This window comes from Nerophis lumbriciformis, linkage group LG11, assembly GCF_033978685.3.
Source record: "Nerophis lumbriciformis linkage group LG11, RoL_Nlum_v2.1, whole genome shotgun sequence".
In the NCBI taxonomy this organism is placed as follows: domain Eukaryota; kingdom Metazoa; phylum Chordata; class Actinopteri; order Syngnathiformes; family Syngnathidae; genus Nerophis; species Nerophis lumbriciformis.
The window spans coordinates 14,809,101-14,835,827 of record NC_084558.2 but is presented as its reverse complement, the minus strand read 5'-3'; the positions used below and the strand labels follow the sequence as shown (position 1 = coordinate 14,835,827).

Below are 26,727 nucleotides of genomic sequence, written 5' to 3'. Positions count from 1 at the left end.
ATATATATATATAATGCTTTACATCGTCAACATGTGAAAAAAAACTAACAAATAAATTGAATAGTCAGCTTGGGCAGCATGCTGAACGCAAGTACTGATTCAGTACACAAACACCACATACGCACGCGCACCACACGTGCATACAAACTTGAACACAAACACACTTTTTTTAATATACGCAATAACACTTTTTTTTTCTCTTTTACAACCACACCGACGAGGAGCATTTATCTCACCCTGTCTCTTGTGCACATACAAACACACACTAAAATCAAGCAGCATGCGGCCGTAGATTAACACTGTAGGACCCTTTTCACACTATTCTGAGGATGACAACACTTCCCATACTTTCTTTTTTGCACTGACCTGAACCAACATTACAACCACATACTGTGAACATGAAGAATATATGACTATAAACTTCTCAGAACCAGTATATTAAAAAAAAACCAAAAAACACAGTTTTACTAATAAAACATAAAGCCGCCATAGCAGCATTTTCCAGAGTGGGTGTAGTTAGTTAGCTCTTTTGCGTATGGAAAAACAACACAGCACAATGCAACACAGACGGACAACGTGAGAGTGAATGCAAAACTGTAAACCAACTTTACAATTACAGTATTTATAAAAATATAATATTTACTGAGCAACGTCCGCCCCTGCGACAGTTGGAAGCAGCAATAAACGCGGAAACACCTGACACACTCGGTTAAAGCGTCGTCAAAGCTTCCCCTGTTGTTAACAGGACGGCAAACTCACAAGTAGTGACAGACATTAACAACCTTTCTTAAAATGCTTATCATACATTTTGTGAGGAATTTTTTTTTCTCAGTGCAGCGAAAAATGCATAATGCAATATTTGGTCATTTGAGAAAGTGTGTACCTGTATATGATGTGCTTGTCATTGTATTGGCCTTTAAAAAAACTGAAACAAATGAGCCTTGATTCTAGAGAGAAGCAGCTTGTCCCAGTGTGGATGTTTGCGTGCGTGGCGTAAACCGTCCTCAACGTGCATTGGGGTTAAAACCTTCTGTCGGGGCAAAAATGATCATGATAAGCTGCTGACAATCCAAACTGGTTTGGAGGATTTACAAGGAGTGCGCCCTTCGGTGTGTCTTGACTTCCAGCTTGCAATAGTGCTTCAGGGCTCATATGTATTGGGATGAGTTTCAGGCGCATCATTCGTACTCCAGGAACTGTTTATGGTAAAATAAAAGGTACCTGGGGAGAAAATCAGGCAGACAATTAATGCTGAGTCTGCAGAAGCTAACTGCTTACCACCGTGTAAAGGAGATGACCAAAGTACACCCTGAACTAGAGATGTGACGTTGGCCAACGAATCAAGTACCGGTATTTTGATCACCTCTTTTTAAGTGAATAATGAGATCTCGATTCACTTTTCTGGTTCTTCTAATGTAGATATGTAAAGCAGTGAAAGAGTAAACACACCAGGCAGGGTAGTACAATTTTGTATTTTTATCATGTCCTAAGTTTTATTCTAGCTTTATTCATACTATTTATATACACATTTACATTTTATTCTTACTTATTGTGTATTTTTTCCTGTATTGGTAAAATGCTCTTGTGCTAGAAGGTTTTTTTTAGGTGAAGAACAATTTAAAGTCATTATTTACATTTTGTCAACTAATCACGCTAAAACCAATCCAATGAAGTCATGTCGAGTAATTAGATATATTCCCATATAAAAAACAGCCAAAGCAAAGTTGATAATTTATTAGCATACATATTGATATATTATCAACTTTACGCTTAACTTTTTTCCCAGTGCGGTTCTTATCCTTCTGTATAATAATTCTAGAATATTTCCCGAGCAAAAACAAAAAACAACAGCAGATTTGATGATTTGTGTTCTTGTCACTCATAAGGATTGTGAATTATAGGCAACATTCCCAAAAAAGTGCAGTTCCCCTCTAAGAGAAAAAAATGAAGGAGAAAAAGAACGTACACAGGGAGCTTCATTAAATAAGTGAACTATTTTCTTATTCACAGTGTTAGTTTACTTTTTATTACACCTGTGTAACTGGTAAGATGTGGATGGACTGTTCCTCTGAACAGTATTTTGATCACAGATTTGAGAAGGTCATACGAAATCACCAAATGATTCCCAAGCGCGGCGCACAATGCTGCTCACTGCTCCCCTCGCCTCCCAGGGAGTGAACATGGGGATGGGCCAAATGCAGAGGACAAATTCCACCACACCCAGTGTGTGTGTGACAATCGTTGGGACTTTAACTTTAACAATATGACAGCTTATTTGCCCCCTTACAAATGTGTCTAATAAGGCTGTTTAAAATTAAACTGTACCTTTCATTAATTCTTCTTTGTCAAACTATGTCTCACCTGCCTACAATTGCATGACCATAATAATTATTGCACATGTGTAAACCCAAATAATAAAATAAGCCTCTTTTCTTCAAAAATATGCATATGCAAGCTAGATTTTTAGTTTTAGAGTTCTGGACAGGCTGGCAGGAATACTATACTATATAGAGACAGCTCACCCTTCGCTGTCGAGCACTGCCTCGATGCTGGCCTTGGTGATGATGGCGTCGTCACATTTGAACCAGTGGTCTTTATGCTGCCTAATGAAGGTCGTGTAATGGCCGCTCTCTAGTGTCCCCTGGTGGTTGACTACTGCAAACAGGCTGTATCTGATTGAGATCAGTATAGGACACAATTTTAAGATCTGTGACAAAAACACTTGAGAAAGCGGATTTTTGCATTTACTTAGCAAAATAAGTCAAAATGTCAATCACATAATTATGTGAGAGATTTGGATACCAGAATGCATATTAGTAACACATACCGTAAATTCTGGACTATAAGCCGCTACTTTTTTCTTACACTTTGAGCGGTGCAGCTCATAAGACGGTGAGGCAAATTTATAGATTTTTCTCCGATAACAGCCATACTAAAAATAGTTAAAAAAAAAAAAATCCAGCAAATACACCGGGGAAAGTGTTTTATGGTCTGTGCTATGGTGCCATTTTATGGACGAGTTCGCTCAATGCAGGTGTCCTTCCTTTTACAGGTATTGCTTGGATTTGAATGACGTTATGTCCGGCTCATTGAATATGCGTGGGGGTCAAGCTAGTTTCGTTCTCAATGGGTACTAGATGCCATTTAGTCTTTCTCGAAAAAAATTGCCCCGATGCTTGTGTTGTTTGCGGGTGTACGAACCGTTCAAAATGCAAAAAGGATCAAAGGTAATCAAAAAGGGCGGAAGAGTGTAAGATTTGGAAGAGTAAGATTTTATGAAAGACGACGACAAAAAAGGCGCACACTGCAGTACAAGGGAACAGAGTGGAAGAACGCAGTGACCACTTCGTTAGAGGTCTGTTTGATATATATTTAATATACTTACCGGTAACCCGTTTAGTTTATCTCATTGAAGTATTATCTTGATAGTATTTGTATTTAAATTTTTCACAAACAGAAACCAGAAATGATACTTTGTCAGTAAAGGTACTTTTATGTCTCCCTTCTTCTTTATTTTGTACACAAAAGTGTCAGACTACATAAGATAGCAGGACAAAAATCTAATATGGTGATGATTTAGTAATTGTTAGTTTGTTAAATGGAAATGAAGTTACTGGTTTCAATGCTGTCAGGTGCTAATTTGTTTACATGGACACGTCCTCGCAAGGCGCAAAGCTAAATCATGAAATGCAACCTTACCCGAGCAAAAACAATGCATATTTATCCGGGAGAGTCTTGACACCAATTTATTTGACCCAGCCACACACAAAGAAGTTGTAGACCTCCATGCCTAGTTTTGTCGTGTAGAATGACTGTCTGGGAACTCAATCGACAGTTTGTGCGCTGCTTGCTGCACAACTTGGTCGACCACCGCTGTTTTTCACTCATGGGAAGAATTGACGTAACGTAATACAAAAAATAGTGCTTTTTTTTCCCATCCGGAGTGCTGTGTTCTTCTTCCAGCCGTGCGTAACGTTTAGGCTCGTATGGATTCTTCATTCTGCACTCCAAGCAACGTTTGTAAGTTTTACAGTAAAACTTAAAATGTTTATACTTACTAAACTGTCCCATGTGTGATGTCTGTAGGAGTGTTTTCATGCATATTTGTACGTGCTATAGTAATATAATAGCGCTAGAGTTGTTAGCATGAGCTAATGTGCTACTACGTTTACTAGTGTCTGTGTTAGTATTATTAACTTGCAATGGGATTATTTACGTATTGTTTCAGTTTAAAAAATTTCTCAGTAAACTCACCAAGACGTCAACGAGGAGTTATTGAGTCTGTTTAGCTGATTGGAATACTAGCTTACGCAGCAAGTGGGGCCATGACGATAGCTTCTGTTTTGTTTGACCATCTGTTTTACTGCGGTGTTAGAGACACCGTTTGGAAACAATTAAGGTATGTAAATAAACATTTAGAACATATTTCTGTGTAAATAACTAATTTCACAACATATATGTCTGCGGCTTATAGTCCAGTGCAGCTAATATATGGCAAACTTTTTTTCCCCCTCAAATTTAGTGCGGCTTATATCCTGGTGTGCTCAATAGTCCGGAAAATACGGTAATCGGTTTCATGACAATAAAACGGTAACATATGGGCCGTGCGCTGATTACTACTTATGAGAAAGAGATAATCTTACTTGTTGTCATTATTGAAGGGCTCCACAGTCTGCTGGTACTGGCCGTTCATCCTGCTCTCCTTACTGAAACATGCAATGGAAAAATGATTCATTACACAACCCTGTTATAATTTGTCACACATTTGTCAGCCTTTTTCTTAGTTTCTGCATACATTTTGCAAAAAAAACATTAATTCGGAATAAGGTAAGTATCTATGAAGTTGAAAGATTGTTTTGCACTTTAATGCTTGTTCTCGCTGCTGGTCTACTATTCTCACCTTGAAGCCATGAAAGGAGTCATGTCAAGCTCCAGAGGAAAAGAGACATATGTTGTGATCTTTCTCCGTAGTTTGGCTGAGTGTTCAAACCTCTGACAATACACACACACACATTATAAACAGGAAATGAAAGCAAAGAGAGCCATCTTGAAGTGGAACTCTTACTTTGAGGTGAAAGCAGGCCACAATGGGCAACTTTTTCATGGTCAGTTGCTTGGTCGACTCTTGGTAACTATGGCAACCGCTGCACTTGATCTTCGCACTGCTGCCGAGGTGCTCTGGTCTGGTGAACCTGGACGGGAAGTGACTATACTTGGTACATACAGTGCACTATAGATGGTGTCTCTCATCTCTTTCTCAGCAAATAAACTGAGCCAAAGATGTGTTTGTGCGCCTTGCATTTTATTACAATGTGGATCCAATATACTCTAAGTAAGATATGCAAACAGTTCATGATAAACACCTTAATTTAGATGGACAGTATGCATGTGGTGACTATCTATTAGGGGCAGGGATTCTATCACTGTAAAATACATCTGCTGATGCTTCTGGTCACATTTCAGTGACATTGCTGGAATCATTGGGTGTTTCAACATCATACTCCCTCATCCAGGTGACCCAGCTTGGGCTAGCTAGCTACCACGACTCCACAAATCTCATTTCTTGAGCCACAGCCATCTTGAGGCTCTCTCTTCTGCTTTGATGATACTGCGGATGGCTCTCCTCTTTCTCTCTCCCTCGATGCCTAAACTGGCCAGAAAACGAGCAGAGAAACCTTTGCATTCCACTTTCAGTGGGAGGCCCCTTGCTCTCCATTCTGCCTGCTGACCTATGCTGACCACCAATTCACATAATTAACCTTTAAAACTAAAATAATGTTGTACTTTTGGGTGGTATCTGTGTTGTTGTAGTAATTAGTGGTATTCCAATCAGGGTTTACAATTTAAACTGTTTGATTGTTGCCCTCAAGGTCCTCCTGTGTCCAGTGAATTATTCCCTTAATTTGTTAACATTAAAGGTGCCATATGTAGTAATGTGGCCAGAAATGGTACTGCAATCATGGTCAAAGTTCTGTAGTCTCATCCCACTCTCCATGACTGATGTTGCCAGATACGCAGCCAAATCCGAATCCTACTTCAAGGAACTTCAAATGGCAATCGACGAGTCCTACGCCGTAGGTTTCTCTTGTTTATGCTTCTTGCAAGATGGTTTACTAAGTAATTATGCCACATTTTACTAATGTCGATTAGCCAAATGATGTGTGGGGAGGGGGGGCGGGGTTTGGTGGTAGCGGGGGTGTATAATGTAACTTGGAAGAGTTAGGGATGCATGGGATTCTGGGTATTTGTTCTGTTGTGTTTATGCTGTCTCACGGTGCGAATGTTCTCCCGAAATGTGTTTGTCATTCTTTTTTGGTGTTGGTTCACAGTGTGGCGCATATTAGTAAGAGTGTTAAAGTTGTTTTAAACGGCCACTGTCAGTGTGAACTGTATGGCTGTTCATTAAGTATGCCTTGCTGTCACTCATGTGTGTCTGCAGAAGCCTCATACAACATGTAACTGTGCTGGCACGCTGTTAGTACAGACTGTAGAGGGCGTCAAAGACAGTGCCAACAATATTTAATATTTATTCTGCAAATGAAAGTATAATACGTGTCAATCTATTTATTTATTTATTTTTTAAATAACACTTTGTCAAAAGACTTCAGTGTGTGTGTACAAGTACATTTTGAGGACATTCAACAATACTGTGATAATAATGATAATTGTGATCATTTTGGCCACAATAACCGTGAATCGTGGAATTTGAAAATCATTACATCCCCTTTTTGTTTTGTCCTGTGCAGCTACTCAGGCAAATCATATTGTTGACGTAGATACCCATATTTGTTTAGTTTATTTACAGATTTACATTACAAAAGAGAAGTGTGGGACACTTCTCTTGTTGTCTTAATTGTATCTGACTTTATTAAATGGATTTATATTAATGTTTGGCGCAACCGGACCGGAGCAGGAGGGGATAGAAAGAGAAAAAGGAACACAGAAGGGGAAACTGCGTGGACAAGAAGGGGATAAGACAGAGAGGTGGCCAATCGATCAGCACGTCCCTGAAAGTAATTACATAAAGATTTTACAAATAAACACAACTACAAGGTTGCTAAAAGCTTAACCTAACTGATTAACTTAACTTTAGGAATACATAAGACGTTTCAACCCACATGCTCTTAAACTGGACAAACTAGCATATATTATGTATATTTTGACAAAACAAAAGAAACGGTAAAAGTTTTGTTCTCCAAGCGCTAAAACTCACTGAACCAGTAGCACTCACCCAGAGGTATACAGTCGTGGTCAAAAGTTTACATACACTTGTGAAGGACATAATGTCATGGCTGTCTTGAGTTTCCAATAATTTCTACAACTCTTATTTTTTTGTGATAGAGTGATTGGAGCACATACTTGTTTGTCACAAAAAAACATTCATGAAATATGGTTCTATGGGTCTACTGAAAATGTGACCAAATCTGCTGGGTCAAAAGTATACATACAGCAACATACATTATCAATTTTGGTGATGTAGAAAAGTTACAATCAAATCAAATTAGCTCCATGGCATGGCCTCTTAACTTCATGTGATTGATTGTGATTGACGCCACCTGTTGACTTGTCTGAGCCCATTTAAATAGGGCTCATGTGATGCAGTCATTAGACTTGGTTGCAAACCCAACAATGGGAAAGTCAAAGGAACTCAGCACAGATCTGAAAAAACGAATCATTGACTTGAACAAGTCAGAAAAGTCACTTGGAGCCATTTCAAAGCAGCTTAAGGTACTAAGAGCAACTGTGCAGACAATTGTTTGTAAATATAAAGTGCATGGCACAGTTTGGTCACTGCCAAGATCAGGAAGAAAACGTAAGCTATCACCTGCCGCTGAGAGATCAGGATGATCAAGAGTCAACCGAGAACCACCAAAAAGCAGATATGCAATGAATTGGAAGCTGCTGGAACAGTCAAACGTGTTTTGCATCGCCATGGACTGAGAGGCTACCATGCAAGAAGGAAGCCCTTGCTCCAGAAGCAACACCTTAAGGCTCGTCTAAAGTTTGCTGCTGATCACATGGACAAAGATAAGACCTTCTGGAGAAACGTTCCATGGTCAGATGAAACAAAAATTGAGCTGTTTGGCCACAATACCCAGCAATATGTTTGGAGGAGAAAAGGGGAGGCCTTTAATCCCAGGAACACCATTCCTACCGTCAAGCATGGTGGTGGTAGTATTATGCTCTGGCCCTGTTTTGCTGCCAATGGAACTGGTGCTTTACAGAGAGTAAATGGAACAATGAAAAAGGAGGATTACCTCCAAATTCTTCAGGACAACCTAAAATCATCAGCCAGGAGATAGGGTATTTTGGTGCAGTTGGGTGTTCCAACAGGACAATGACCCCAAACACACGTCAAAAGTGGTAAAGGAATGGCTAAATCAGGCTAGAATTAAGGTTTTAAAATGGCCTTCCCAAAGTCCTGACTTAAATCCCATTGAGAACATGTGGACAACGCTGAAGAAACAAGTCCATGTCAGAAAACCAACATATTTAGCTGAACTGCACTAATTTTGTCAAGAGGAGTGGTCAAAAATTCAATCAGAAGCTTGCCAAGGGACATGTAACCAAATATTAACATTTCTGTATGTATACTTTTGACCCAGCAGATTTGGTCACATTTTCAGTAAACCCATAATAATTTAATAAAAGAACCAAACTTCATGAAGTTTTTTGTGACAAACATGTATGTGCTCCAATCACTCTATGTATGTAAACTTTTGACCATGACTGTAGCTAAATATATTTTGGCATCTACAGTGAGCATCAATATACATTGTAGATATAATTTTGTGTTTTATTAAGCAAAACAACTCAGGGTTTGAGAAATCAGTACCAAAATTGCACAGTATACGATGCAAAGCAATTTTGATAATTTGTTACAGTTAAAAATTGAAGATAACAATATCAAACAAAATATTCTTTCAGTTGGGTACCTTCGTAGACAGTCAGTCAGTGTCGTGGCTCCATTGGTGTGACTCTCTCCGTTTAGTGTAGATCCATCTCCTCCGGGACTTAATGGCCAAAAGGGGGTGGAGGAACCTGGCAGGTCCAGGCTGATGTCCCAGAACGGGTCGATGGTTGTTGAGACACCACTGTGGTTAAGAAAGAGACAACCAGTTGCACTCAAAATGATTCATTGTAAGTTGTAAAGTGAAGTGAATTATATTTTATATAGCGCTTTTTCCTCAAGTGACTCAAAGCGCTTTACATTGTGAAACCAAATTTCTAAGTTACATTTAAACCAGTGTGGGTGGCACTGGGAGCAGGTGGGTAAAGTGTCTTGCCCAAGGACACAACGGCATTGACTAGGATGGCGGAAGTGGGGATCGAACCTGCAACCCTGAAGTTGCTGGCACGGCCACTCTACCAACCGAGCTATACCGCCCCAAGTTAACGTATTTGTGTATTATGTATCTGTAAAACAATATATGTATTAAAACATATTTATTTGCAGTAGTTTACAATATAGAAATAAACCAACTAATATCTAAACAGCTCAACATATTTAATACTACGGTCACTATGTTTTTTATTTATTAAAAGTTGGTACAGTTTGAAAATAAATGTGATTTATACTGATTTAGATTATATACAGTAAATAAATGTAATAAATGTGAAAAGATCCATCCATTCATCCATTTTCTGCCGCTTGTCCCTTTTGGGGTTGCGGGGGGTGCTGGAGCCTGTCTCAGCTGCATTCGGGCGGAAGGCGGGTTACACCCTGGACAAGTCGCCACCTCATCACAGGGCCAACACGGTTATTGTTTAGCTTTAAAAGAGAAAAATGCACCTCTTAAAATCTGAACTCGATTCCTTAATAGGAACATTTCTGGAATCCAGTTCATAACACTAACAGCATATTATGATGTTGTTTTAGTATAGCAGAAGCAAAACAAATAAAAAATCTGCATCAGGTTGCTGCGTCTGTGCTAGTTTTAACCACCAGGGGGAGTTGCAGTTTAGCTTTATAGACTACATTCAAAGGGTTTTCCTCTGGATGCTGCATTAGTGTGTGTGTGTGTGCGTGCGCGTGTGTGCGTGCGCGTGTGTGTGTGCGTGTGTGTGTGTGTGCGTGTGTGTGTGTGTGTGTGTGTGTGTGTGTTGCACAGACTTACTGGCACACTTGACAGGTGACATCAGATTGCAGGCCCCCTGTGAAGATTTGGTCAATAATGCAGTTGCAATGGTTTGGGTTGTTGGCTTTTTTCCCATTGTCATCTGTGTGCAGAAACACAAAAAGTAACTGACATTCTGTTTACAAACCAAAAGGACTTCCAAGCAGTGTCTCCAGTATTTTTTTCTGTACTTCTGTACCAGATATAGCATTTTCCACAATATTTTGTGGTTATACAAAATGGTCATACATCTTCTTTTTAAAGTTATTTTAACAAATTTTATATGCACCTGGGGATAGGTTGATTGGCAACACTAAATTGACCCTAGTGTGTGAATGTGAGTGTGAATGTTGTCTGTCTATCTGTGTTGGCCCTGTGATGAGGAGGTGACTTGTCTAGGGTGTACCCCGCCTTCCGCCCGAATGCAGCTGAGATAGACTCCAGTACCCCCCACAACCCCGAAAGGGACAAGCGGTAGAAAATGGATGGATGGATTATCTTTAATTGGATGCCGCGACCCCGAAAGGGACAAGCGGTAGAAAATGGATGGATGGATAGATGGATGGATGGGAAGAGTTTTATTATCTTAAGTGTGTTATTTTAACACCATTGTCATATTGAACAGAATGCTGGAAGTACCTTAACTTCTCACAGCTAATGTTGTGTCGGGGGTGGAGAGGTGAGAATAAATAAGGGGTGTCCAATGTGCGGCCCGAGGGCAGTTTGCGGCCCTCAGCTTATTTTTTTATTGGCCTGCAACACATTCTACAGACATAATAAACATGTCCTGGATTAAAACATTACACAAAAAAACTAAGAAAAATGCAACCAGCCCAACAATGAGATCTGAACAAGAATGGCAGATGACCTGTGCATCTTACTGTATATGTTCTTTGATGATTTCCACGCATCCTGTAAGACTATGTTTCCTACAATTGGGTGCATTTCTACACTGTATTTTACCTTTAGAATTATTTTCATCTACCAACCTGCTTTGGCTGTCTTTTTAACACTTATGTAATGTACTATTAATATCATTGAAAATGTACAGTAAAATTCTATAACATGTATGCAAAGAACTCAGAAAATGTTTTCCATTTGGTAACTATCCTGTAGCCACGCCCCCTCAGATAATATACTTCCATGTTGTGACCTCGGTTTATATAGATATATAGATAGTACTTTATTGATTCCTTCAGTTTACATCCATCACATCAAAAATATACCTTTTTGTTGGCTACTAATGAATACTGTAGAACTAAAACTGGCTCAGAACTAACAGCTGCTATTAATATTTAGATGATTACAAACCGAACACTAAGTGGACAGAGGCTCCTCATCGTCTACCCGTCCTGCAACTCAGTGCAGCGTTTAGGCAAGAGGAACAGCGACTAATCGTATTTGCATTGCTAGTTCATTTAAAGAAACACAGAAGATATATTTTGATGCATATATTAATGTTTAAAAACGCGAATGTCCACGTTTTTGCAGAAATTTAAAATGCCTGTAAATGATCAGCACCTCTGCTGGTTACTGCAAAGTATTGCACTCCATTTGCCTCAACAATCCATACCATTCCATCAACAACATTCTTATTTGTGTACATCAGGTTTGTCCAGATTATGGCCCCCCCGGCGTCTTTAATTCGGCTCACGTGACGTCATTCGGTTAATAAGGAATCTGGCCTGCGGGAAGATTTAAAATCTATTCTGAATATCTGACAACATTTGCTGCAACTTTGCCACCATCTTACAGACAACCTAAGTAATACGGGTCAATGACCATGAATTGTGTTTTGAAGAAAACATAGCAAAGCATTTACTTATTTACCCCAATCCAAACAACCTTTCCTAGTCATGGAGCAAAAAAGGTTGTCACGGAAGTAAGCCAGGTCGGAGTCTAACTTTTACATACCGTACTCTTAATATCAAATTATATTATTAATTCTTTATATTAATTAAATATTTACACACACACACACACACACATATACATACATACACATATATATATATATATATATATATATATATATATATATATATATATATATATACATACATATATATATTTACATATACACACATATATATATGTATGTACATACATATATATACACAAACACACATAAATACACAAACACACATAAATACACACACACACACACACACACACACACACACACACACACACACACACACACACACACACACACACACATAGTTACTTTACATGTCGTCAGCTTTCGGCCCTCGACCACATTTTTTTGGCCTAATGCGGCCATCAAGTCAAAAAGTTGGGACACCCCTGGTGTACATGCTAGCTCATAAAATAATGTGTAGCACATATTATAGTGAAAGAGAAAAAATTATCATACCTTTGCAGTGTCTGTGTAGGACATCCAGCGCGGCAATGAGGAACTCGTGTGCGTCTTGCTGCTCGTAGCCAGCGAGGTGACGAGCGTGTGTCCAAACAAGGTGGAGGAGACGGAACGGGATGTGTGGTGAACGATGGCCTGAGTAAAACTGGTGACAAACCATGTTTAGTGATAGAAATGTTGACATTTCCAAATGCCTTCTTAAGCAAAAATACGTTACCTCCTGGAAGAGTTGCGACATCTCACACACTAAGCAGGAGTTGCTCTGCATTTCACATTTGTGTCGGTCAGACAGGAAGAAGTCACGCAACAACGGGGTGTGCGTGAGCGCCTGGACGATGCAGTTCATGAAGCAGGTGTTTCCAAGGTTGATAAGACCGCGCAGGCCTAAAGAGCAAGTTAGAATGAGGTGCGGGTCAAACGAATGGCATCCCACAAATCATACACACACTGCAACTGCTGCTGATTTCTCTCTGTGTACCATTAGGCAGACCATCCTCACACTTTGAAACCCATTTTTTGTTATTTTACAGGTAGTATTATTTCCGTTCATATGCAATTGGGTGTGCAAGGAGGCTATGAAATCAACATAATATTCCATGCATGTCTATGGTTTAAAAATAAGCCTAGTATTGCTATAAGGATATAGATTTTTTTTTACTGGACAGCCATGACATCAAATTGTATTTGTACAACAGTACTGAACTCAGCAATTTGCTGGTCCGGTTTCAAGGCAGTGTTGAGTGAAGCCTCCAAGAGAAAACTTGCCAACAAATAGGCCTGTGCCGATTGTCAATAACTCAATTAATTGAACGACACATGAAAATGAACTCGATAACTTTTCTATAATGGATAAATTGCCATGTCTGGGCGTCTTTGTTTTATTTAACTCTCGCTTTCAAACAGGGTGCAAGAGAGTTCACTCTGTCCATCGCTCTCTGCACCTGAGTTTGTTTATTCAAAGGCAGAATTAAATGAAAGTAGTGACTCCTCTTGTCAGTCATCCACAATCTTTGTGTCTGTGGGTGGAGGCGGGACTGCTGACTTACACACACGGTGCACAGACAAAGAGCCTTGCGAGTCGCTACTCGCTAGTCATAACTCGCTAATCACTAGTTGCTATTTGCTACTTATTATTCGCTACTCGTTACTCGCTACTCACTCTAGGCTCTAGTGAGAAACATCGCAAGCTAACAAAAATTAGGAGGAAAAAGGTGTTTCAAACAAATGAGCACTTGAAAAATCAAGTATGCCAAATTTGTTGGAAATTGACAGCGACCAAAAAAACCTTGCACTTCAATATATTTATTATTCATTAAAGTGCATTTTATGCTAACACTGATTGAGAGCGTCAAATTTATTTCTATTGTTTGTTTACATATTTTGGATAATCAAAAGTTCCAAATACGATGGTAAAAAAAAACACTAATGACAAACGTGATTTTATTGGGTTTGAAAGGAATACTAGCATTATTATTAATATATATTATGATTACATTAGTGCTTAATTTTTGGGACAATATATCAGCCAGCAAAATGTATTAACAGCCAAGGCCTACCAACTAAGCTTTTCAGGTTCCCTCTTTAGTGCCTGTGTATCGGTAAATCACTTAAGTTTTATATTATTGTACAGTTTAAAAGATTTCAACATCGTAACAGCATATTGTACATGTGCACGTGTTTGTGTCGGTGATTGTCAAAAATGCCCATTCCACCACCACCTCCTCCTCTCGCTTCTCCTCCACTTCTCAGCCCTCTAAAGCTGTAAACCCAGGAGGCACGCAGAGATTGTGTTGGACTCAGAGCTTCGATATTACAGTAGTTTAAATATGGCAAAGACTCGGAAGACTCATACTCAACTTTCGCTAACACAAAATTAAACAGCAGCCATATAAAAAGGGATCTACCATAAGCTTAAATAGTGCTGCACAGTCTGACTGTTCTTCAAAATTCTTCACAAATGCTGTTACAAGCGTGTACTCTCTGCTTGTTACTCTGAGGCTGACGCCTGCCGTTTGAGTCTATGCTGTCCGAGAAGTTTTCACAGTTCCTTGTATTATTTTTCCACTACTGTCTAACTATTAATCTATGTAGAACGCAAATGTGCATAGTAGTACCCCTGAGCAATATGATGACAGGGAAGACACATAGAGATGGGCGATATGGGAGAAAATCATATTGCGATATTTTTCATCATATGTATTTGTTGAAAATGACAAATCTATTGAAGAACATGATCCACAGGCTCCATGTACACTATCTTACTGTATAATATTTACACACTGCCTGTATTGTTTTACAATGTGATTTTGCTCACAGCTCTTTGTTTACGCCTAAAAACAAGAAAACATTCATACTTATACATGTCTTTATGTTTATTATGAACATTTTGCCCAATTTGTTGGATATTATTCGTCCTATCCCCAATATTTGAAGCCACTATCATCACACACTTCACTCAGCAAAGTCTCATGACAGAGTGAGACCTCTTGTTCACCTTGACTATATATTATATTTGTGCCGATTTTGTTGTAGTCGTCTTTAGCAAGCTAGTCTTACTTTTTTCATCAAAATTGTCTCTTATTACTATCGACGATATTTTGCAGTTTATATCATTATTGTTTTACGCGCAAACTCTAATTGGATACATACTGTACTTCCGTCAATGACACCATCACATTTCTGTTCACAAACCTGCCACCTTTCATCTTCCCCCAGAAAAAGAATGATTCAATTCGAAACTGTAATGCCAGTGGAGAAAAAACAACAACAAAGAAAAAGTTGATTTTGCATAGGCATGACTAGGGTTGGGCGATATGGCCTAAAATCTATATCGCTATATACATTGCAGCGTTGTACAATACTGTGATAATATATCACGATATATTATTTGACATATAAATGATAACAGAAACATTTCAAAATGGGTTACAGAGGCTTCTAATTTGGCTGATGATGTACAGTATGTGATGACATATTGCATCATTTCTACTTCATAATTTTCTCAAAACTATTATTACTCCATCCATCCATTTCCTACCGCTTGTCCCTCTTGGGGTTGCAGGGGTGCTGGAGCCTATCCCAGCTGCACTCGGGCAGTAGGCGGGGTACACCCTGGACAAGTCGCCACCTCTTCGCAGGGCCAACACAGATAGACAGACAACATTCACACTATGGTACTTGCTAATTTACTATTAATAGCTTGTTACATTCTGTTGTAACATTGTTTATATCTATACTTCTGTTAATATGTAAAACACTTATACTTGTGTTGTTTAGTTACTTTACATTATTTCGGGCAATACTAAAAATGTGGATATGGGTCTAATACCAAGTGGTCACAGGGGCAATATTGGCCATACCAATATTGAAACTGATATTTAAAAAAATCAAGATCATTGAATGATTCACTTTTTGATCACAATCATAAATAATCAGACAAAAACCCAGAATGAAACAATATCAATAAATAATGTCATACTTTTGGCTCTGATCATTTGCTTTTTGCCCTTAAAGTCATCTTGTGTCCGTGGACTTACTTGTTAGTTAATAACAAAAAGGACAAAATACTTTCTGACAATAAAATAATCGATCTAAACATGGTAGTACCAACAATATACAGCTCTTATACTTAGTTTTGTTACAGTCGATATTTATATTGATCCACAAATTTTTGTTTACATTCAAGAGCGCTAGCTTGCTTTTAGCGGTTAGCATGGCTTATTGTATCCTCCTACTGTACGGTGTGTAGGATAGCTGGTTTAGCTATTCTTCTTTCTCCAATGATGATATTTGTAAGAAACTTAGTTTATTTGCCGCCATGGAGGTGAGGATTGCCGACTTAGAAGTGGCTTTGCACTATGGAGGGACATTACCTGCTAACATAACAAACCACTGTTGTATTGATCATATACTGCTACTATACTTGGTACCGTTGCTATCGATATTTGTGTATTGAGCCGCCCACCTCTGTTTACATTCAAGAGTTCTAGCTTAGCGATTAGCATATCCTCTTACAGTGTGTAGTGTAACATGTTTAGCTATTCCTCATTCTCAGTAATAATGACACTTGTAAGAAATGTAATTTGTTTGCCGTCATGGAGGAGAGATTTGCTAATTTGAAGCCGTTTTGCAATGTGGGACGTAAGCAGAGAACAGCTACGTTAGTGTGATGCCTTCACAATGTGGGATATATATGTTTTTTTGTCAATCACTTTTTATTGACAAAGGTTATAGCTGTTTTCCATCCATGTTAGTGTAAAGACAGAAATGAAGAGCGGAACTAATGTGTGGTGAAGTAGTTGCCCGTAGGTCCCTTTTTAGGTGTGGGTATTTCCTCCCCCTCCCCTCAGAGGAAACTTGGGAAGCTCCAAGGATTGTTCGTGTCTTCACTCTTCTTAAACATTGCCTGTGTTTTCCAGGTTAGTAATGTTGTGAAATATCTCAAATGTAAACATTTGATAATTAAACACCCTACAATTAAAATGTAATATGGTTCAGTGACAAAGATTGATGTTTTAGTTCCTTTAGACTTTAACACCACAGTGTGTTAGCATCTAGCTAGCTCTTTTATGCGTGTTGGTCAGTTGAGAGCAGTTAACCCTTTTTATGCCAACCGAAGAGCACTGCAGTGTGTCTATATATTTCTGTGTTGTAGAGAAATACTCTTCTATCTCTATCTCTATCTCACACAAGGTCATATTATTATCTGTGTAAATACAGTATATTATTGTTGTTTCTTATATTTGTAAATAGATAATGAACTGAGTGATGTGGATACATTTTGTTTGACTCCAAGTATACTTCCCAAAGACATTTCATTTCTAAATGATACTTCCCCATTTGTAAAAGAGTCTATTACTCAAGATGTTTCTGCAACAACACTATATAGAAATGTGAATATACAGTAGTATATACCATTAAAATAGCTATTGTGCTATGGAGAAGATATGTTTTGAGAATGTAATATTGAATTTAGAGAATAATAATCATATTGTTATTGTGGATTATAGGAAATATATATAATGTGTAATAAACAGAGGAAACTTGGGAAGCTTCAAGGATTGTTCGTGTCTTCACTGTTCTTAAACATTGCCTGTGTTTTCCAGGGGTTAGACTAAGAACATAACTTTTTGTCTACTGAACTCACACGCCTGTGAGACCTGTAACGTTAGCATGGTGAGAATGCTAGTTTGCATTGAGGACGCGTTTGTCCATTTGTTGTTGTCAAATTTGCGTGACATAGCTTGCATGTTTCATCAACATACATTATCACAATATAACGGTAGTAATAAAAGCATGGCCGTAACTACCATGGAGGACACCAAGGTCATGTCCTCTGTATATTTTTAAGTGACAAAAAGAAGATGATATGACTGACTGCAATTATACTTTGTGTAGGACATTGTGTGCACTGTACATCACCATGTAGTAGATCATCCCCTCTCAATATAGATCTTTCGTCAAGCACAGTTGGCTACAATTCCCAACAAGGTAACGCAATGAAGTCCACTTTTACTTAAACATCATCCAATCTGAAGTGTGCTGTCAACGTAATGTTAACCTTAAATTATACTAACGTAACTAATGTTGGTTTCACCTGATTTAAATTGTTGTGAAATTCTGTCGGTATAATAACGTTGTCAATCAGGTTCTGTTCAAAGAACAAGCCCGCCCCAAACGCTGAACGCGCGCTGTGTGTAAGGCTTAGTGATCAGTGTTGTGCCCTATTTGTGTGAAGAAACACATTAATATGCAAACCATTGAATAGCAAGGCTCTTCATATAATATTTTACCCCAAATGTACTCCTGGCCACAACATGCTCCGTTGTAAGAATATGAGGGCAGAATTTCACTTCACTTTTACTTTTGGTGACTCCGATGCCCGTGTCATTATGCTTTGCAAAGCAGAAGGTCTTGGGTTCAAATCCCTTTCATGGTGTAAATTTTGGTAAAGTTTTTAAGTTTATTTTTTTAATGATGTTTAAATTGTTTGATACGCTAATCTTAAGCATATTAATAAAAAAAAGTGGACTGTTACAAAATTGTACTGATTGTCAAAAGATGTTAGATATTATTACATGTGATAATTCTGCCTCAATGAAAGCTTTTATTATTCAGGAAATTCATTGTGTTGCTCAAGGTGATATATTATATATATGGTGCTAGGATCCATGTGATTTCTGCCTTTCAAAGCTCCTTTTGGACCACCAATTTTTGACCTCGGTATTTGTCAAATCGTAGTTACAGCCCTGATTAAAAGCATTATCATCAGGCATATTTACATCATATATTGTCTATATCGCTCGCACGTTCCTGACTAACATGAGCGCAAAGTCAACCTATTGTACCAAGCTTTTTATCTGTGAGGTATAGTAGTGATAAATTGGATCAAATGTTTATTTATCCACCCCCTTGAGAGTCACGAACCAATTGTACAGTTGGACGTGATTCTCCTCCTCTTGGGGTTGTGGCGAAGAAGCTCCAGCTCCCTCTTGGTGGGCTCCCATGTGGAGTACTTCTCACCTATGCCTAATATTGGATCATTGTAACAAAAATGAAATATTTTTTAAGCAGTGTAGTAGTGTTGCTGGGATTTCAAATTCTACCACACCTTGCATTTTCCAGGCTTTTCTTTGTTCCTCTTTGGCGATCTGTTCCATGTCTTTGTCGTATATGTAGTCTTGGCACATAAAGCAGTAAATTCCCCCATACAGCAAGTCAATAGCTGGAAAGTCAAGACAAGGAGAGGGTGAGAAAAAACATGTTAAAGAAACAACAGTGCGCATGGGAGATGTTTTATTGAAATGCAGTGATGTTCTCCTTGTTTATCATTTTGTTTGTCAGAGGGTAATAGAGGGCTGTGAGTCACTACACGCTGTATGCAGCGCTAGATGATTCATCTCTCAGTCTTTTTTCTATTCAGGCCACGTTGCCATGACACTGCAATGCCAAGAAGCAGGGTTTATCTGATGACATATCTGCTATCTGTTAACATCCTCCAGTAATGGTGGAGAGGCACCCGAGAGAGGTGACGAGCATAAAGAGGAGTCAAAATGTGAGGGGAGGGGTAAAGTAAAAGATGAGGAGGCGTCTTTCAAATGTTTCACACATGCTGAATTGCACCACCCGTCTTTCTAATAATGGGCTTGCAGATACCTGTTTTCCGTCACCATGACAACTTGGCCTTCAGCTTCCCTTGCCTGACGTTGTAATCCTCTGCAGGTATGGAGGGAAAGCTAAGAATGAATGCAGGGAGGAGAGGGAGTATAGAATGTTCCATATTGTCAGGGAACCTGGACAAGTCCTGTTTTTATACAAGATGTTAATTGAGACTGTCATAAACGTATTAATGTGACTAGTTTGTGGTCGTTGTAAAACTGCACTGCATCATGCTGACACACAACAATCAATGTTGTTAAAAATAAATACCACTTATAAAGTGAACATGGACGAAACCATAAGGATGACCTTTGGGGACACGTGGGGAGGTGTTTGAAAGCCCGCTATGATTGCATAACGAAAAGTGTTTTTTCTGCCTTTACAAATTGGGCCAGCTCCTCTACAGTAGTCAGCTGATGAGAAATAATGTTCGAGTGCACTGTCAGGTGGCTGAAAGAATAAATGAAGGGCACACTATAAGAAATATTAGAGGTCAGAATTGGCTCCTAAAAGAGTTGGAAGAGCATGATTGAAAGAAAGAGGATGATTGCAAAAGAAAGAGGATGATTGCAGGGGAGGAGTTTGGTCTAATGGAGGCTAATTCCACAGGGGTTATTAAAGACGACTTAATTACCTCTTCAACAGTCGGATGTGCTCTGCCCTCCTCCCATTTCTCTTCTTGGTATTCAACTGTTGTTTTTTCAGGGACAGCTAACCTAATTAGGCCCACAATTACACTTACCCAATTATACATGTGGGAAACAGATGCACAAACACACAACGCAGGGGGTTGTTCCTGAGCCAAAAAGGATAAAGGCAGAGAAAAGGAGGCTTCCAGAAAACCCCCCACAAACGATTGTGAACATCTGCCAAAGAGGGGCTTTGTCGTGCACACCCGAAGTGTCTATGCAGTGACAGACAGCCCCCAACCCATCCCACTTTCTCCAATACTGCTGTATGAGGTTCTTAACTTACACCTCAAACGGCTTAATTCTGTTATGCGTAGAGTATTTTTAGTCCCATTGTACAATATTGAGTTTTTACGTTAAAAAAATATGTCCTAGTGCTTTAAATACAAAGAACATCAGCATTTGTTCTGTACATGTCCATCTATAGTACTACTGAAGAGTCACAAACACATCTGGTAACACAAGGCACAATGTAACCAAAAAAAGCTGAAATGTTTATATCTATCATACTCTGGTGATCGATAAAGATAGCCAGACTTCTGTTTCCAGGTTAAGAGTGAACGCTACCAAACAACAACAAACCAGCTAATTTTGACGCTACGGTATCTTCACCGTGACAATCTCCAGTTGACCAACTTTTGGCAGAACAGATTTTTGATGGACTTCATCTTCAACTCAAGCCTCATCAATAAAACATCTCCACATTGGTGAGACTTTGATGCGAGTGATGTCAAAAGGTGACAGTGGAATGTAGCTTCAGACATCCGGTGCGACACTTCAGGCTATCAGCTATCAACAGCTGTCCGGGAGAAAAGGAGATGAACTCTCTGGATTCAAGATGCACTTCATCTTTGACATCAATACCACAGCTTTGGAAGTGGAATAACAACAGATATTGCTAACAAGACGGAATGCTAACAAATAACAAGAAAACTAACGACCGTAGCTCCGACTGTTGACAAACTTTGTGCAAGACAACACACCGCCCCCTGCTGTTTCAACACAATAAAGCTTAGTTCTAAATAAGAAATTACCCAGAACATGATGAAGTATTTCCACGCCGTGGCCCTGTTTTAGTGGCCGTGCGGCAACCATAGCAATGACGTTTGGAGGATCCTCCAAGCTACCAGTGAGTACTGTAATCTATGGTAGAATACACTCAAGACTACTATCTTGGGTGAAAGGAGTGTAAAGGTGACTCTATGGGTGTTACTTCATGTTTAAAGGGCTCTTATAATGTTACAATGTATTTAGAAGGTTTGTAACAGTTTGTCTCCTCTCTGAGCTGCCACCTTAACGTGGTAGAGGAGTTTGCGTGTCCCAATGATCCTAGGAGCTAAGTTGTCCGGGGGCTTTATGCCCCCTGGTAGGGTCTCCCAAGACAAACTGGTCCTAGGTGAGGGATCAGACAAAGAGCAGCTCAAAGACCTCCATGAATAATAAAAAACAAGGACCCAGATTTCCCTCGCCCGGACGCGGGTCACCGGGGCCCCCCTCTGGAGCCAGGCCCGGAGGTGGGGCACGATGGCGAGCGCCTGGTGGCCGGGCCTGTCGCCATGGCACAGCCCGAAGAGGCAACGTGGGTCCCCCCTCCAATGGGCTCACCACCCATAGCAGGGGTCATAGAGGTCGGGTGCGATGTGAGCTGGGCGGCAGCCGAAGGCAGGGCACTTGGCGGTCCGATCCTCGGCTACAGAAGCGAGCTCTTGGGACGTGGAACGTCACCTCGCTGGGGAGGAAGGAGCCTGACCTAGTGCGCGAAGTGGAGAAGTTCCGGCTAGATATAGTCGGACTCACTTCGACGCACAGCAAGGGCTCTGGAACCAGTTCTCTCGAGAGGGGCTGGACTCTCTTCCACTCTGGCGCTGCCGGCAGTGAGAGGCGACGGGCTGGGGTGGCAATTCTTGTTTCCCCCCGGCTCAGAGCCTGTACGTTGGAGTTCAACCCGGTGGACGAGAGGTTAGCTTCCCTCCGCCTTCGGGTGGGGGAACGGGTCCTGACTGTGGTTTGCGCTTACGCGCCAAACCGCAGTTCAGAGTACCCACCCTTTTTGGATTCACTCGAGGGAGTACTTGAGAGTGCTCCCCCGGGTGATTCCCTCGTGCTACTGGGGGACTTCAATGCTCATGTTGGCAACGACAGTGAAACCTGGAGAGGCGTGATTGGGAAGAATGGCTGCCCGGATCTGAACCCGAGCGGTGTTTTGTTATTGGACTTTTGTGCCCGACACAGATTGTCCATAACGAACACCATGTTCAAACATAAGGGTGTCCATATGTGCACTTGGCACCAGGACACCCTAGGCCGCAGTTCCATGATCGACTTTGTAGTTGTGTCATCGGATTTGCGGCCTCATGTTTTGGACACTCGGGTGAAGAGAGGGGCGGAGCTTTCTACCGATCACCACCTGGTGGTGAGTTGGCTGCGATGGTGGGGGAGGATGCCGGACAGACCTGGCAGGCCCAAACGCATTGTGAGGGTTTGCTGGGAACGTCTGGCAGAGTCTCCTGTCAGAGAGAGTTTCAATTCCCACCTCCGGAACGACTTTGAACATGTCACGAGGGAGGTGCTGGACATTGAGTCCGAATGGACCATGTTCCGCGCCTCTATTGTCGAGGCGGCTGATTGGAGCTGTGGCCGCAAGGTAGTTGGTGCTTGTCGTGGCGGTAATCCTAGAACCCGTTGGTGGACACCGGCGGTGAGGGATGCCGTCAAGCTGAAGAAGGAGTCCTATCGGGTTCTTTTGGCTCATAGGACTCCTGAGGCAGCGGACAGGTACCGACAGGCCAAGCGGTCTGCGACTTCAGCGGTCGCAGAGGCAAAAACTCGGACATGGGAGGAGTTCGGGGAAGCCATGGAAAACGACTTCCGGACGGCTTCGAAGCAATTCTGGACCACCATCCGCCGCCTCAGGAAGGGGAAGCAGTGCAGTGTCAACACCGTGTATGGTGGGGATGGTGCTCTGCTGACCTCGACTGCGGATGTTGTGGATCGGTGGAGAGAATACTTCGAAGACCTCCTCAATCCTACCAGCACGCCTTCCGATGAGGAAGCAGGGCCTGTGGAATCTGAGGTGGGCTCTCCTATTTCTGGGGCTGAGGTTGCCGAGGTAGTTAAAAAGCTCCTCGGTGGCAAGGCCCCGGGGGTGGATGAGATCCGCCCGGAGTTCCTTAAGGCTCTGGATATTGTGGGGCTGTCTTGGTTGACAAGACTCTGCAACATCGCGTGGACATCGGGGGCGGTACCTCTGGATTGGCAGACCGGGGTGGTGGTTCCTCTCTTTAAGAAGGGGAACCGGAGGGTGTGTTCCAACTATCGTGGGATCACACTCCTCAGCCTTCCCGGTAAGGTCTATTCAGGTGTACTGGAGAGGAGGCTACGCCGGATAGTCGAACCTCGGATTCAGGAGGAACAGTGTGGTTTTCGTCCTGGTCGTGGAACTGTGGACCAGCTCTATACTCTCGGCAGGGTCCTTGAGGGTGCATGGGAGTTTGCCCAACCAGTCTACATGTGCTTTGTGGACTTGGAGAAGGCATTCGACCGTGTACCCCGGGAAGTCCTGTGGGGAGTGCTCAGAGAGTATGGGGTAACGGACTGTCTTATTGTGGCAGTTCGCTCCCTGTATAATCAGTGTCAGAGCTTGGTCCGCATTGCCGGCAGTAAGTCGGACACGTTTCCAGTGAGGGTTGGATTCCGCCAAGGCTGCCCTTTGTCACCGATTCTGTTCATAACCTTTATGGACAGAATTTCTAGGCTTAGGCGCAGTCAGGGCGTTGAGGGTATCTGGTTTGGTGGCTGCAGGACTAGGTCTCTGCTATTTGCAGATGATGTGGTCCTGATGGCTTCCTCCGGCCAAGATCTTCAGCTCTCACTGGATGGGTTCGCAGCCGAGTGTGAAGCGACTGGGATGGGAATCAGCACCTCCAAGTCTGAGTCCATGGTTCTCTCCCGGAAAAGGGTGGAGTGCCATCTCCGGGTTGGGGAGGAGATCTTGCCCCAAGTGGAGGAGTTCAAGTACCTCGGAGTCTTGTTCACGAGTGGGGGAAGAGTGGATCGTGAGATCGACAGGCGGATCGGTGCGGCGTCTTCAGTAATGCGGACACTGTATCGATCCGTTGTAGTGAAGAAGGAGCTGAGCCGGAAGGCAAAGCTCTCGATTTACTGGTCGATCTACGTTTCCATCCTCACCTATGGTCATGAGCTTTGGGTCATGACCGAAAGGACAAGATCACGGGTACAAGCGGCCGAAATGAGTTTCCTCCGCCGAGTGGCGGGGCTCTCCCTTAGAGATAGGGTGAGAAGCTCTGTCATTCGGGAGGAGCTCAAAGTAAAGCCGCTGCTCCTCCACATCGAGAGGAGCCAGATGAGGTGGTTCGGGCATCTGGTCAGGATGCCACCCGAACGCCTCCCTAGGAAGGTGTTTCGGGCACGTCCGACCGGTAGGAGGCCACGGGGAAGACCCAGGACACGCTGGGAAGACTATCTCTCCCGGCTGGCCTGGGAACGCCTCGGGATCCCCCGGGAGGAGCTGGACGAAGTGGCTGGGGAGAGGGAAGTCTGGGCTTCCCTGCTTAAGCTGCTGCCCCCGCGACCCGACCTCGGATAAGCGGAAGAAGATGGATGGATGGATGGATGGATGGATGGATGGTAACAGTTTGTTATGCTCCAACTATGACAATCTTTGATTTATTAATAATAATTCTACTTTGCAGAAATGTGTATTGCGATTATGTACGGTACCAATTAACCACAATAAACAAGGGCCCACTGTACACGTAACTATACATGTACATTGCAGTGTGTACAGTCTTCATCTTTTCTCTGCAAATTGGATCTTGTGAGAAACGTGGATGTCTTGCGCTATTTGCTGATGTGTGACATTTTGCATGATGACGGGACCAGGTCGAGAAATACGTATTGTAAAAAAATTGCCACAAAAATGTAAAGCAAAACGTGTGCAATATCTAATGATTTCATGACGGTGATTTAAAATCCTAATTTTTATGTGACTTTAGAAGCATTATGTTTTTCTAAAATCAATCAGGTCAAATTCAGATTTTTAACACTTTTGACTTTAAAGGTTCCACTCATTTGCTTAACCCTTACTGGTGGGTAAAAAGATGCTAGCTCGTGCTTGATAATAATGTTACCATGCAACAGTGCATAAGTGACTTAAATTTAATTTGATGTAGGTGCCAGCTAGTACAATTCATAATTACCTAGGAGATATTGTAGTTATTTTGCCTATCTATATAATTTTAGCAAAGCCTCAACTAGAGCTCTTCTTGTGATGTACGCCTGTAGGGAAATAATGCATTGACACATTTTCTCTTAATCTGACAGGATGGTCGATATCTTCATAGTCTAGGGATGGTTACATGTGGCGGCAACTACAGTACAGTGCAAAAACTGACAAAATGACATAAACGCATCTCCACAATTCGCTCCTGTCATTGAGAACATTAGCCCTGCACACATGATTTTCCAGTCTGGGTATTGAGATAGAATGCAATACATATTATTGACTGAAAATAATAAAATACAACCATAGATTATAATTAATGTTTATCTCTACTCATTGAGAGGGCCAGTGTCAAATATATGAAATACTAAATAAAACCAAATGTTATTCCCCCTTTGATTTTGGAATACAGCTATGGTGCTGAGCAAAGGAAAAATATATATATAATTTAAACTATATAATTCTACCAGCATAAATCATGGGATTTTTTATATACATAATATTGCAATGGTCATCATCGTCAAACTTTATATATAACGTGCTTTTCATACATATAAAATGCCCCATCAACAGACACACACACACACGTGCCACGATTTGATTACATTGTAATCAAATCGTGAGGTGGCCAAAGATTCCCACCTCTAGCTATTATGTTGCTCTTTTTTGCATGATTGCATTTTTCCTTGATTAAAAACATCAGGAAAACACACACGGTCAGACCTGTGAAATGGTGCAGTTGCAAAATTGGAATCAAAAAGTGTGTTTGTACAGTATGTGTGGCATGTGTACAATGGGTCTCATCAGGACAAGCTATCAACTCATTTTAATTAATGGGCAATATTGCAAGGATGGCAGGATTGCGACTGGGTGCAAACACAGCTATTATGTGTATTCTTTAAGCGAGTGTGTTTTAACCATACCTAGATTATGCCTTTTGCTCTTGGCATGCTCGTGGATGTGTTTTTTGGCAAAGCAGGCGAAGAAGACACAGTAAAGACAGGAGTGAAGTCTGCTGAGGTGTGCGCCGCACATGTGGCAGATGCAGGACTTGGCCTATAATAGAGGTGGGATAAAAACAAACACACAGTGTCATCAAACAATTAAAAACAGGTTTATGGACAGGGCAAGTGATTAGAA

General features: G+C 41.2%; 1 protein-coding gene across 3 annotated transcripts in view; it reads right to left on the bottom strand.

Annotated features, from left to right (window-relative positions):
• Positions 1 to 18: 18 nt before the first annotated feature.
• The window catches only part of LOC133610715 (ubiquitin carboxyl-terminal hydrolase 22-like), a 38,906-nt gene continuing 12,197 nt past the window's right edge, over positions 19 to 26,727 (bottom strand). For 2 of the 3 annotated variants that reach the window (XM_061967257.1, XM_061967254.1), the window contains exons 2-13: positions 26,511 to 26,643; positions 19,109 to 19,222; positions 18,925 to 19,026; positions 12,716 to 12,882; positions 12,496 to 12,643; positions 10,119 to 10,221; positions 8,937 to 9,095; positions 5,066 to 5,192; positions 4,901 to 4,992; positions 4,644 to 4,706; positions 2,523 to 2,672; positions 19 to 1,221 (exon numbers count right to left, since the gene is read on the bottom strand). In XM_061967257.1, coding sequence (XP_061823241.1) covers positions 1,179 to 1,221; positions 2,523 to 2,672; positions 4,644 to 4,706; positions 4,901 to 4,992; positions 5,066 to 5,192; positions 8,937 to 9,095; positions 10,119 to 10,221; positions 12,496 to 12,643; positions 12,716 to 12,882; positions 18,925 to 19,026; positions 19,109 to 19,222; positions 26,511 to 26,643 — 1,401 coding nt within the window. In that variant the 3' untranslated portion in view covers positions 19 to 1,178. The remainder of the gene's footprint in view (positions 1,222 to 2,522; positions 2,673 to 4,643; positions 4,707 to 4,900; positions 4,993 to 5,065; positions 5,193 to 8,936; positions 9,096 to 10,118; positions 10,222 to 12,495; positions 12,644 to 12,715; positions 12,883 to 18,924; positions 19,027 to 19,108; positions 19,223 to 26,510; positions 26,644 to 26,727) is intronic. The other variant, XM_061967255.1, reaches the window with a different exon arrangement.